Source organism: Pseudoliparis swirei, chromosome 12, assembly GCF_029220125.1.
Source record: "Pseudoliparis swirei isolate HS2019 ecotype Mariana Trench chromosome 12, NWPU_hadal_v1, whole genome shotgun sequence".
Taxonomy (NCBI): Eukaryota; Metazoa; Chordata; class Actinopteri; order Perciformes; family Liparidae; genus Pseudoliparis; species Pseudoliparis swirei.
The window spans coordinates 22,769,322-22,782,185 of NC_079399.1; the positions used below are offsets into that span (position 1 = coordinate 22,769,322).

Below are 12,864 nucleotides of genomic sequence, written 5' to 3' on the forward strand. Positions count from 1 at the left end.
AAATATCAGAGGGAGGAACATTGTTACGTGTGTGTGGGTGTGCACGCGCATGGATTGTGAACTTGTTAGCTCCATCATGATCTTCATCTTATTTACTACTTTAAGTCACATGTTCCACATCCCCTGTCAGTGTCTAAGCATTGGAAAGTCCCTCGAGTTCCTTTTAAGGCGCTCTACAAATACAAAGTATATTATAATGGTCATGGAAACGAGACGTATGCAGTGGCGTAAAAATGAGAGGCCCGTAACTTGGACCGCTTGATTTAAACACTTCCCTTCTTCCACTTGCTGAATGCGCTGCAGTTTTAATAAGGAGTGTTTCCGAGGCGCGGGGGGGGGGGCGCGTTCTGCTGAGCACCGAGTTCCACGTTCTGCACATCAAGAACACATAAATCAGGACCGCAGCGCTGCAGCTGAGCCCGAGGGACGGAGCAGACGAGAATATACAAATGTAAACTTGTACAGAAACCACGGGGGGGGGGGTCTTTAGAGGAGGGGGTTCGGTCTCAGAGAATCAACAAGATGAAACGAGCATTTTTATTCCTTTTATTCACGTCGCGGTAACAGGAGATGGAGAAAGACACGACATGCACAACATATATCAAAACTCTCTCTGGGCAGACAGACGGCTCTCCAGTCTCTCACACGGCGGTAGATAGAGAAGGGGGCGACATCCAGGGGTTAAAGGTCGGGGGGTTAAAGGTAGAGCCCCTCCGGCGTGCCATCCTGCTTCTTGTACAGGACGTTCTCCTTGGACTTCTTGAAGTCTTCGTTGGTGACCTTCATGCGGCGCTCACGCAGCGCCATGAGGCCGGCTTCTGTGCAGATGGCCTGGAGGAGAGGGGGGGGCATTAGTTACTGAGGCTTCATTATTAAAGAGCAATAATAAATATCTAAAAGGAGAAAACACGCCGGGTCTCTGCCGTCACCACTGGCGCCCTGGAGCGCTTTAAAGGTCCGTTTTACATTCTGGTTGAATATAAACTCGTCATCAGCTCCACGGCCGCTCCTCTCTCTGAACTAACCAGGAACTGTTTTGGGACTTCCTGCCGCAGCCTCGACCGCATCCTCCCACCGGGTCGATGGCGGGATAAACAAACAAATAGTTTGAAGTCATTTAGTTACTCTGAGAATCGTCCCACGCTGGAATTCTGCTTTCATCCACGTGGCATTGGAAGTGTTGTGTGGACTGGGCCTGCTGGTACCCGGGCCTGCTGGTACCCGGGCCTGCTGGTACCCGGGCCTGCTGGTACCCGGGCCTCCTTTGTGTTCGAGTTGTTGGGTTGTAGTTTAGTACAAACTTCATCCAGCAGCTGCCGAGCCGCCGCTCCAGAGCGATATTCACTTGTTTATTAAGAGTGTGTCGAGGGTCCAAAGTGCAAATAACTCTGGGGTCCAAAGACCAGCCGAGTGTGAAGTAGACGACTCTCTGACATACCCAGACAGACGGACTCCGCGCTTCATCGTTCTACATATTTATTAATAAACTACAAATAGCTGCAGGTGGTTTTTACTCTCCTTGTACACGGTAAATACTGGAAACCATCTCAGTGTAATTCAGTCAGAGTCCACAAGAGGGCGGTAGTGGAGTCAGTGAGTGGCTGTTACAGGTAGAGCTCATGAATGATTAACACCTTTAACTTATGGTGTTGATACAGTAATAATAATGTAGAAAAGAAGCCGTGAGTCATCGTGAACCGACTCGCTTCCAAAAGCCGAAGACACAAATCAATATGTGGGCGTGGCCACGGAGTCACCAGCCAATGAAACAACAGATGTCACGACCTCCTGCGACGCCCACGCTGCTTCACGGACTCATATTCAACCCGAGGATCCTCGAAGACCAGAAGAAGAAAAACTCGCTGGGGCAGTTAGTCTCCGCCAGGTTGGAGGGTGGCATGTCCCGTCGGTTGGACCTCCTGCGATGCGAGAGAACACCTGGCTCTTACCTTAATGTCGGCTCCTGATAGGTCGTCCTTTGCCAGGATGAGGTCATCGAGGGTGACGTCATCGGCCACCGTCATGCGGCTGGTGTGGATCTGGAAGATCCTCCTCTTGGTCTTCTCGTCCGGCAGAGGGAACTCGATCTTACGGTCGATCCTCCCTGAGGAGAGGAGAAGGAAACCCTGTTACAAGCTGGCGAATGGACGTCAGAATCCAGCCGGCCAATCACAGCCTTCCAGAGCATCATGCGGCCTGGAGGGGATCGAACCGCCGGTCCTCTGCTGCTATGAACAGCTTCTTCTGCTCATTTCAAAAGTGTTTACATTTCATTCAGGAGACTAAAACCAATAAGTTACTCAAAACTATTTGCCCTTTAAAGCCTATAAAATAACCGCCATTTTAAATCAAATGATTTTTTATTTTAATTAGCAAGATTCTTCATCAAGAGTAAAACTTCAATACTCTTCGAGAACTTTGTCATTATACTGACGTACCCCATTTAACACGAGTCTGTTTTAAAGATTAGATGCAGTTTTAACACATGAAGCATAGACTTCTATACAACCAGAGGAGTCACCTCCTGGTGGTCAGGAGAGAGAATGCAGCTTTAACACATGAAGCGTAGACTTCTATACAACCAGAGGAGTCACCTCCTGGTGGTCAGGACAGAGAATGCAGCTTTAACACATGAAGCATAGACTTCTATACAACCAGAGGAGTCACCTCCTGGTGGTCAGGAGAGAGAATGCAGCTTTAACACATGAAGCATAGACTTCTATACAACCAGAGGAGTCGCCCCCTGGTGGTCAGGAGAGAGAATGCAGCTCTACGACATGAAGCTTCAACCAGGCAGCATCAGACCCCTACTCACCAGGTCTGATGAGGGCTGGATCCAGGGTTTCTATCCGGTTGGTGGCCATGATGACCTTCACGTCTCCCCGGGAGTCAAACCCATCCAGCTGATTGAGCAGCTCCAGCATGGTCCTCTGGATCTCCCTCTCCCCACCAGAGTTGGAGTCATACCTACACAACACAGACAGGAAACAGACGTTCTTCTTCAGAACGTATAGAACCCACTTCCCGGCCCTCCGAAGCCGCATCATGACGTCATGCCCACCTTCACAACAACCCTACTCTTCCTCCGTCTCCATCCTCCTTCAATGGGGTGTTATGTACTGATAGAAATAAAGCTGTAATATGTCAAGGCGCAGCCAGTTATCACAAACTAATCCTCTGCCATCAGACTGACACCATCGCTGCTCTCCGTCTGACAGCCGTTAGTCGCGTACCTCTTCGTGCCGATGGCATCGATCTCGTCGATGAAGACGATGGAGGGCGCGTGCTCCTCCGCCACCCTGAAGAGCTCTCGGACCAGCTTGGGCCCGTCGCCCAGGTACTTCTGGATCAGCTCTGAGCCAACGACGCGCAGGAAGGTGGCCGACGTCTGATTGGCTACGGCCTTGGCGAGCAGCGTCTTACCTTAACATGCAAACCATGACATACGTTCATTCTTTCAGCACGAGAATACACAAACTAACAGGAAGAGACATTTGAGTGTGACAGTTGAGAGCGTGTTCCCTCCAGGTTGATGTGCAAGCTGCCTAACATCCAATATTAGTTCGAGTAGAACAGCACCAGGGCTGGATTTGAGTAGTAATGAATATATTTGTATAAAGTAGGGCTGGGCAACGATTACAAATTTTAAACGCGATTAATCGCATGATTTCCCTGATTAATCGCATTTGTATACGCAAAATCCAATAATTCATTCAAAAGTAGTGTATAGCGCACTTCTATTTGAAATGTTCTGCCATATGAATGAAAGTGCCATAACATGTGTTGTCCCTGTTAGAGACACCAGAAAACACTTTCAGTGCAGTTTGTCAATTCCTAGAACTTGACACTTATTTTAAATGTACTGCCATATGAACTAAAGTGCCATAAAATCTGTCAGGACATTGTCAAATGCACTGTTATGCAGAGACACTGTGACAGAGCGCTGGAGACTGAAGAAGGGTCATGATCAAAGGCAGTCGTCTCGCAGCAGCGATCATCTCTGGTGCTCTATCTGCTCAGTGTGGTGACTTTATCTGAAACATTCCACTGCTGTGCAACTTCAGTAAAGTGTCCCGCGCACGTTTCAGCATCATGTGTCTCCTCTGTTTTCATCAGTCAGGGCGTGTGAATGCAGCGCCCACTTCTCATCAATATAATGCACAGTCACTCCGAGGTCATTGTGGTTACCGAGTGATGTCCAGTAGGGTGACCAGATTTGAGTTTGTGAAAAAGAGGACACTTCATCTCGGGGTGCTGAGATTAAACATCTCTTGTTCTGCCTGTTTTGTGATATACATGCCTAAAAGGTGCCTAATATTTCTAGACTGAAATAATATCGGCATTATAATTATTATAACTATGAGGATTTTTTAGTTGCCTATTTTGTGGAGCCCCCTCAGGACTTTGTGCCCTACGCACAGCGCGTAGTGCGCTATGGGAGCGGCGGCGCTGGTCGTAGTGTAGAGCATGCCGCACAAACAACAATGAACTAGTGGAGGCGGCGAGGTGCTCCGTGTTGCCAGATTGGAGATGGTGAAGTATCGTACCAAAGGCTCAAAATGGTTGTATTTGGAGGATAATTATCGTGTATCTGGGAACCCTGAGATCGGTCGACCAATGACTGTCCTCTAAACCGTCAGAGCTCACGTAAGAAGGGAGATACCATTTCCAAAACTTGTAAGGGGTAAATAGTAGTTTATGAAAACCCAGAGAAAAACAAATATCCGACGAAGCAAAATCCCGGACGTTTTTGGAATCCCTGCCGGACGCATTTTTTAGGGCTCAAAAGCAGGACGTGTCCGGGGAAAACTGGACGTCTGGTCACCCGATGTCCAGTCGTCCCCAGTGAGAGCAGCAGGGTGCACGTTGTGAAGCTGTCGCTTTGCAGTCCTCTCCTTTTCATCCAGCTCGTGTATTCTCCGTGTGACGTGTGTCTTGAGTCTCATACCTGCCGTCATTTGTTGAGATTCTTTTTCCCCCACAAATACTCTGACTTTATGATGTTATGTCCATTGTTTTGTCGTCTGCATTGTTTATTGTCCTCTAGGTGTTATGTCTATGTATTGTCTTTTGTCTAAAAAAAAAACATTATTTAAATTTTTTTTTTTTTTTTACATGCGTTAATGCGCGATAAAATAATTGTCGGCGTTAATTAAGTGATGCGTTAACGCAAGATTAACGCGTTAACGTGCCCAGCCCTAGTATAAAGATATCACACACCCATCATAAGTGAAAATAAATAAATGTCTCAGAGCATCTACTGTTATAAACTTGACTAAAATAAAGAGATATTATATATTTGGTCATTTTATGAACTAGAGCAGAGGTCCCCAAACCCCGGGCCGCGGCTTGGTTGGAACCGGGCCGCGGAAAAAAAGTGAAGAAATAAAGTTTTAAATTTTTTTTTTTTTTTATCAGTCGGAAAAATATATTATTTTGAAAAAGGACCGGATACCCGTGTGTCGGTCTGAGCCGCGTTCAGGAGTCTTAAAGTTCAGGTTTATCGCTGCAGGCGAGTCTCACGCGCCGAACCCTCTGCTGGCGGCACAGTGACAAAGAATCTTAAAACATATTCAACCTGCTCAATGAATTCTGTCACTTCAGGGAAATGACAACTGTTTTCAAGTTGGCCGATAAAGTCGCTGCTGTGTGGGCGAGTGAACAGCGGAATATTCTCCATGTTTCAGACGTTGACCGGATGGAAGAGGCTTTTAAAAGAGTTTGAGCGGTACTCCAACCGCAAAAGACCCGACTGCAAAAGAATAGACCTGCAACCCAAACAAACCCACCCGGTGAATCGAGCCCGTCCGAGCTAGAAGAACATGTGCTGGAGATGCAAATGACGGCGAACTCTGCCGGTGTTCTAATGACAGCGACCAGAACTCGGTGAGGAGCAGCGGACCAAACGTCTGTGTCGCCGTCTCCATTAGCGGCTCGTTGCAGGTCAACAAGCGCACGGCTCACACTAATTCGGCGTAATGATGAGTTGTAGTTTTGAAACTTTATGCCCTTCGTATAATTGTATGACGTCATATGTATTACGTCATTTATATTGCCGGTCCGTGAAAATAATTTCTGACATGGAACCGGTCCGTGGCTCAAAAAAGGTGGTTGGGGACCGCTGAACTAGAGCACCACCAGCAGTGATGAATACAGACGGGCTTACACTAGAGGGGTTTTAAATCACACGCATAAGGATAATCTTCTCTAATCTCAACATGCACACTCACTACGGGACATCATGAACACACGTGTGACATCACGAGGAAGACGAGGTGAAGGCTCATAAAGCAGTGCAGATAACAAACACGCGTTATGAGAATGTTGTTAACAAGACGTAGCCGGTGACATCCACAAAGTTCAAGCCGTTAGAAGCGATTCATCCACTTGCCTTTGAATTAAACGGCAGTGATGATGTGCAACACAGTTCTATATTCACCAATCTGAAGCACAGTGAACTTGACTTATCCTTGATTTGAACTACCTCGTACAGGGAGGAGCTGAATTGATTTGTATATTTTCAGACGTTGACAAAAGGTTGAGTTCACACAGACAATCACAGAGGCCCATGGCTAATTCTACTGCTTTAATGAGCTAATAAGCTCTTTTTTACAAAAGCTGAAGGTGTTTTTAATCTTTCCACCTGTGCAGAGCCGTCTGCGGGGCATCAGTGAGGCTGCTGACAGACTCTCAGCTCCTGCTGTCCTGCCCTTTAAAAAACATCCCTAATGGCCAAATGGAATTTGCCAATGAAAATCAATCAGGGGTAAATGCACTTCATCTCAATTTCACTTGTAAATTACTTTATTAAACTGATATCTTGAAGGTTAATTTAGATATGCAGATATTTATATATATATATTTATGACTGCGATACCAGATATTAGTAAAATATTATCCGTGCTGTATTAAGGGGGTACGATTAACTGGGTGCAACGTAAATATATTTATAAGATGTTAAAGGATAACTGCCTGGGATTTTCTGTTCACGTGTTTAAGGAAGCACTCACCTGTGCCAGGAGCTCCATAGAGGATGACACCTTTGGGGGGCTTGATGCCCATCTCCTCATAATACTCTGGATGTGTGAGAGGCAGCTCCACCGACTCCTGTCAAAACCAACAGAAGCTGCACCGTCAACCTCAGGGCCCCCGGACCAGACGTTATGTACATCATCCAACCTCCACTTTGATGGAAACAGGTCACGGGGAAAACTCCGAAAAGCAGGAACCAAACTGTGCCAATATGTGTGTTTAGAGGACGCGCAATGAACATGAGAAATGATTCATGCCCTTACATTGTTGGAGAGAATCAGTTTTGAGATGTTCACTGTACACGGTTCTTACACATTTTGACCGATGGATTTCCAGGACGTTTCCATGACAAATGTCCATGACCAAACTAAAATCTCAGTATAAACATGAAAACTGTAGAAAATGTTGCGTATTGAGAGCTAACGCCGGCTTATATTTTGAGTCTTTCTTTAAAAAATATATTAATTATTTTAAACTCGGCGTAAATGAACATGTGATTTTAACACATTTTCATGACTTTTCCAAAACGTTTATGATTTAAGTTTTTTCCATGACTTTTCCAGGCCTGGAAATGACCATTCTAAAATTCCATGACTTTTCCAGGTTTTCCATGACCATACGAGCCCCGACTGTACCTTGATCTCCTGGATCTGATTGTCCAGTCCGCCAATGTCGGCGTAGGTTTCTTGTGGGGCCTTCTCCACCTTCATCACCGTCACCAAGGGATCAGTGTCATCCATCAGCACACCGATCACAGCGTGAACCTGCAAGAGACACACACGAGACACACGTGAATGATATTGAGGTTGCAGAGATTATAACAAAAATTCTTTAAACCGTTTAGGGAAATGTCAAATACTTGTCGAGCCTAGATTGATGAACAGTAGAGCAGTGTCGTCGTAAGTGTAATTATTCATTTTCATCGTCTTGAATCCTATTCTTTACAAATAGTATCTTCATAAAATGTACGTTATATAAACTTAAATGAGGATTCTCACTTAATCTTACCTTGTGGTTGAGCAGGACGGAGCAGCCTGGTTCCAGCAGGTCCTTATCCACGAAGGACAGGATGCTGACGTAGTGCTCCGACCCCACGGAGGTGGAAACGATGGCGTGGTTGTCATCGATGATTTCCTCCAGGGTGCCGACAGACATGGGGGTCCCCCGCAGGTCGTCCACCTTTGACCTTTCCTCCTGCAAAAAAGATAGGACCATGATTATGATACAAGAAAAATATAAGTTATGATTAACTTCGCATTGAAAATGCGGAAGGTTATGTTTTGTTAGCGGTGTATTTATTTATTTGTATGAGTGTTATTCGCATAACTCAAAAAGTATTAAACCGAATCGTATGAAATTTGGTGGGATGATTGGTTATTATCCGGGAACCATTTGATTAGATTTTGGGATCGATCGGGTCAAAGGTCAAGGTCATGAAAAGGTCAAAATCTTTTTTTGGTATCCAATTGGCATGCAACTAATGCCACAATGTTCATAATTTAATGCCCAATATTGTGATATGCAAAAGTATGCGCTCTACCGAGTGCCCGTTCTAGTTTGTTCTGTTCTGGTTTGACCAAAGTTAAATAAATTGTATCTATATAAAAAAAACAACAGGACTATTGTTTATACATTTTACTGAAATATAACCGCGCTACGGTAATTTCCCCACATGTGTCTCAAGGACTGACCTCCTGCTTCTCTTCCAGAGGCTTCATCTGCTCCTGGTTTCTGATGAACTCCTCCTCCATCAACAGGTAGTCTTTGATCCGCTCCTGCTTCAGCAGCTTCAGGCGGCATTGAGTGTGAGGAGTGACTGGAAGACAAACAGGCCACCACATGTCATGTAATGCATTGCTTCACAGACAGCTGCCATTATCATGCTTTTGCACCCTCAACATTGACATCAGTTTGTAGTTTATTTCTATTCAATTATGCCAAAATAAGGACAGTTGATACAATTCACAAAAACTCAATAAGCTACATCAAAGATAAATGCCTGACAGTATCCCCAGTGAGGTCAAAAAGAGCTCAGCAGGAGCACAAAGGAGACCAGATAAAACAAGAAGGATGCTTCTTCACTTCCTTACCTAACGGTAGTTTACTGGCAGCATCTGGTCCCTTTGTCTTCTTCTTTCTCTTGCCAACTCTGGTGGGAATTGGAGGCTCATACTTTTTCTTCTTATCCTTAAATTGGAACAAAGTGGGAGGACATGTGAGAAAAAGTAATGGCTGGTATCGTCATGTAGTGTTTAAATATAGTCTGTTGCCTTGGCACCAACATCCCTAGAAGATATGAAGAATAGACTGTACTTGTATAGCGCCTTTCTACACGAGATGTCATCATTCACCCATTTACATCCATTCATACGCTGATGACAGCGGCTATCAGGTGACAATTACCTGTTAGGATATGTGCCTACATTACATTACATGTCATTTAGCAGACGCTTTTATCCAAAGCGACTTGCAATAAGTACATTTAGTACAGAAGCTTAACCCTCCTGTTACCTTTGGGGTCAATTTGACCCCATTCGATGTTTAAAGTCTCAAAATATATGATTGACATCATGTTTTTGCTTCATATTTCACAACTTTTCCTTATTTATGAGGAAAACTGGGTAAATACATGTTTTCAATGTCCTGTACACACTAGTGCACATCGGTGTTCTTTGGGGTCGATTTGACCCCCAGGCTGAAATATCAACATTTTATCGACCTATTTTATCGGTTTGGGTGGTTGTGGATGATATTGAGGTCACTATAACTATAACATACAATTTTTAAAATCTTCAAAGAGGTTTTAGGCCCTAACACAACCAGCAAACCACTGATAGTTCACACAAGTTTACACATCAGCCTTCTAAACACTATTTTATTTAAGGGCTATTTAGGTATCAACAAAGACACATTACGTACCTGACACTTACACATGGGAACTAATTAGAATAATTTTCTGGATGTTTAAATAGCTGCAGTCCAATTGACCTCGAGGGTGAAAGATGTTAGAACATTTGAAGGTAGCAAGAAGGTTAAAAAACTGTTCACATCCGGTTCAGAATAAAACTCGTGGTCTACACGGTGCAGTGTTTAGCAAACAGCTTGTGCATCAGATAGTGAGGGGGTGGGAAAAAGAGTTGGAGAAAAGCAAAACAAAATCGATACTGAGCAGGCAAGAACTTTATTATTTATCACACACACAATGCAGCTGTAATTACCTTCGCATTGAAAATGCAGACGGTAATGTTTTGATGGCCGTGTATTTATTTATGTATTTGTATGCGTGTTACTCGCATAACTCAAAAAGTATTAAACCGAATCGCATGAAATTTGGTGGGATGATTGGTTATTATCCGGGGTGATTAGAATTTGGGATTGATCGGGTCAACGGTCAAGGTCATGAAAAGGTCAAAATCTTCTTTTTACGCTTTATCCAATTGGCATGCAACTAATGCCAAAATGTGGCGATGGTATGCGCTCTACCGAGAGCCCGTTCTAGTTTGATTTTAGGATGGTTTAAACTGTCAAAAAATGTCAGTGCCAATAATAAGAAGAAGGAGGAGTTTGTTTCGGTCAGAGGCCACACGGAGAAAGATGTGGCTAATAACAGGGTGCTTACACATTTTGACCAGTGGATTTCCAGGACTTTAAACCAAATGCCCAGGACCAAACTGAAATCTCAGCATAAACATGAAAAATGTTTAAAAAAAACTGTGCGTATTGAGAGCGTACGCCGGCTTATATATTGAGCGTCTTTCTTTAAAAAATATATTAATTATGTCAAACTCGGCGTAAATGAACATGTGATTATAACACATTTCCAAAACTTTTATGATTTAAGTTTTTTTCATGACTTTTCCAGGCCTGGAAATGATCATTTTGAAATGCCATGACTCGTCCAGGTGTTCCAGGCCGTAGAGCCTGTCACGAAACACGTTCACACAACAGACCCGTGTCATCCCCACCTTGTCATCCTTCTTGCCTCCTCCCGGACCGTGGCCTCCACTCTGGCTTTGACCCTGAAATAGAACCAGACATGGGTGAAGAACGGCGAGGGGATCCGTGCGTTGAGCCCTTTAGAGACTTCGCTCCATACGTCTCTTTCTCAATGAATCGGTCGCTATTTACAGCTAACTTGACGTTAGCTTCCTGCGCCGTTAACATGCCAGGAGAGCTACATTCAGCACACTACCGTGTATTACTGGAGAGAATCGCTTTAACATTGTCAACAACGACATAGCATCACACATATGGAACAAGGCGAGCTTTCTAACGACCTTTCTAACAGGTATGACGGTGCCGGCAACGACTGCTGCCGAACTAACGTAGCTAACGTTAGCTCACGGCTAGTAGGCGCTAAATCAGCTCTAATTCCGTCGTGACTTCACAAATAACACCTAAAAACTCCTGTAAATACATCGCAGGACAAACAACGTGTCGAGCACGACGAGCCATGTTGTACTAACAAAGAAAGCGTTTGAGAAAAATACAAATACGAGCCGGAGAGGAAACTGCTTGCTCACTTACCATTGTTACTGGGCGCACTACAGTGACGTCAGAGGGGACGGCAAGTCGGAGGGACAAAAGTTAAGAGGAAAAAAAACTCATGTGGCTGAAACCACCAAATATATGAGGCTTTACGTACCTCAGGTTGATTACTACTTATAAACAATAGTGTGTGTATTTATATATATATATATATATATATGTATATATATATATATATACATGTGACGTTGACAAATACATTTGTTTTAAATCTATTTATAAATAAATAGATATATATATAGATATATATATCCCTACTTTTTGTAATAACTGAAATATTTGGCAGGTTTTTCTTACAGTGTCTACTCTACAGGGAGAACACATATCTTGTGGATGCTTTTCAATATTTATAATAATTTAAAATAATAGCATTCTATTGGCCAGGTTTTTGTATCATCCAACTTTACATTTAAACAGAGACAACATTATTTTACAAATGTACAATTGAATACATGCAATTACATAGGTATTTACATTGTAGGGATCAACCAAGCCACTATAATCTCTTAAGTATCTGTTGCATCATCTGCCGTTTGCCAGTTGTGCAAACTGACAACATTAATAATGACAAGATCTATGTCATGTGACCAGATGAACAATAGATGTCATGTGACCAGATGAACAATAGATGTCATGTGACTAGATGAACAATAGATGTCATGTGACCAGATGAACAATAGATGTCATGTGACCAGATGAACAATAGATGTCATGTGACTAGGTGAACAATAGATGTCATGTGACCAGATGAACACTAGATGTCATGTGACCAGGTGAACAATAGATGTCATGTGACCAGATGAACAATAGATGTCATGAGACCAGATGAACAATAGATGTCATGTGATCAGATGAACAATAGATGTCATGTGACTAGATGAACAATAGATGTCATGAGACCAGATGAACAATAGATGTCATGTGACCAGATGAACAATAGATGTCATGTGACCAGGTGAACAATAGATGTCATGTGACCAGATGAACAATAGATGTCATGTGACCAGATGAACAATAGATGTCATGTGACCAGATGAACAATAGATGTCATGTGACCAGATGAACAATAGATGTCATGTGACCAGATGAACAATAGATGTCATGTGATCAGATGAACAATAGATGTCATGTGACTAGATGAACAATAGATGTCATGAGACCAGATGAACAATAGATGTCATGTGACCAGATGAACAATAGATGTCATGTGACTAGATGAACAATAGATGTCATGAGACCAGATGAACAGTAGATGTCATGAGGCTAGATGAACAATAGATGTCA

The 12,864-nt window shown here is 43.6% G+C and overlaps 1 protein-coding gene across 1 annotated transcript; it reads right to left on the minus strand.

Moving 5' to 3' along the window:
- Positions 1-532: 532 nt before the first annotated feature.
- Positions 533-11,051, minus strand: LOC130203084 (26S proteasome regulatory subunit 4). Its single transcript, XM_056428984.1, has 10 exons — positions 10,998-11,051; positions 9,123-9,219; positions 8,724-8,848; positions 8,041-8,226; positions 7,668-7,796; positions 7,011-7,107; positions 3,234-3,423; positions 2,816-2,967; positions 1,950-2,104; positions 533-831 (listed from the first exon to the last, which is right to left on the minus strand). The coding sequence occupies exons 3-10, from the start codon at positions 8,781-8,783 to the stop codon at positions 697-699; spliced, it is 1,104 nt and encodes a 367-aa protein (XP_056284959.1). The 5' UTR covers positions 8,784-8,848; positions 9,123-9,219; positions 10,998-11,051; the 3' UTR covers positions 533-696.
- Between the last annotated feature and the right edge of the window lie 1,813 nt (positions 11,052-12,864).

Excerpts from the sequence above, each read along its gene's own strand:
- LOC130203084 (XM_056428984.1), bottom strand. The coding sequence starts at position 8,783 with ATGGAGGAGGAGTTCATCAGAAACCAGGAGCAGATGAAGCCTCTGGAA. Across the intron at positions 2,105-2,815 it reads TCCAGCCCTCATCAGACCTG|GGAGGATCGACCGTAAGATC; the intron begins GTGAGTAGGGGT and ends TCCTCTCCTCAG. Across the intron at positions 832-1,949 it reads TATCAGGAGCCGACATTAAG|GCCATCTGCACAGAAGCCGG; the intron begins GTAAGAGCCAGG and ends CCTCTCCTCCAG.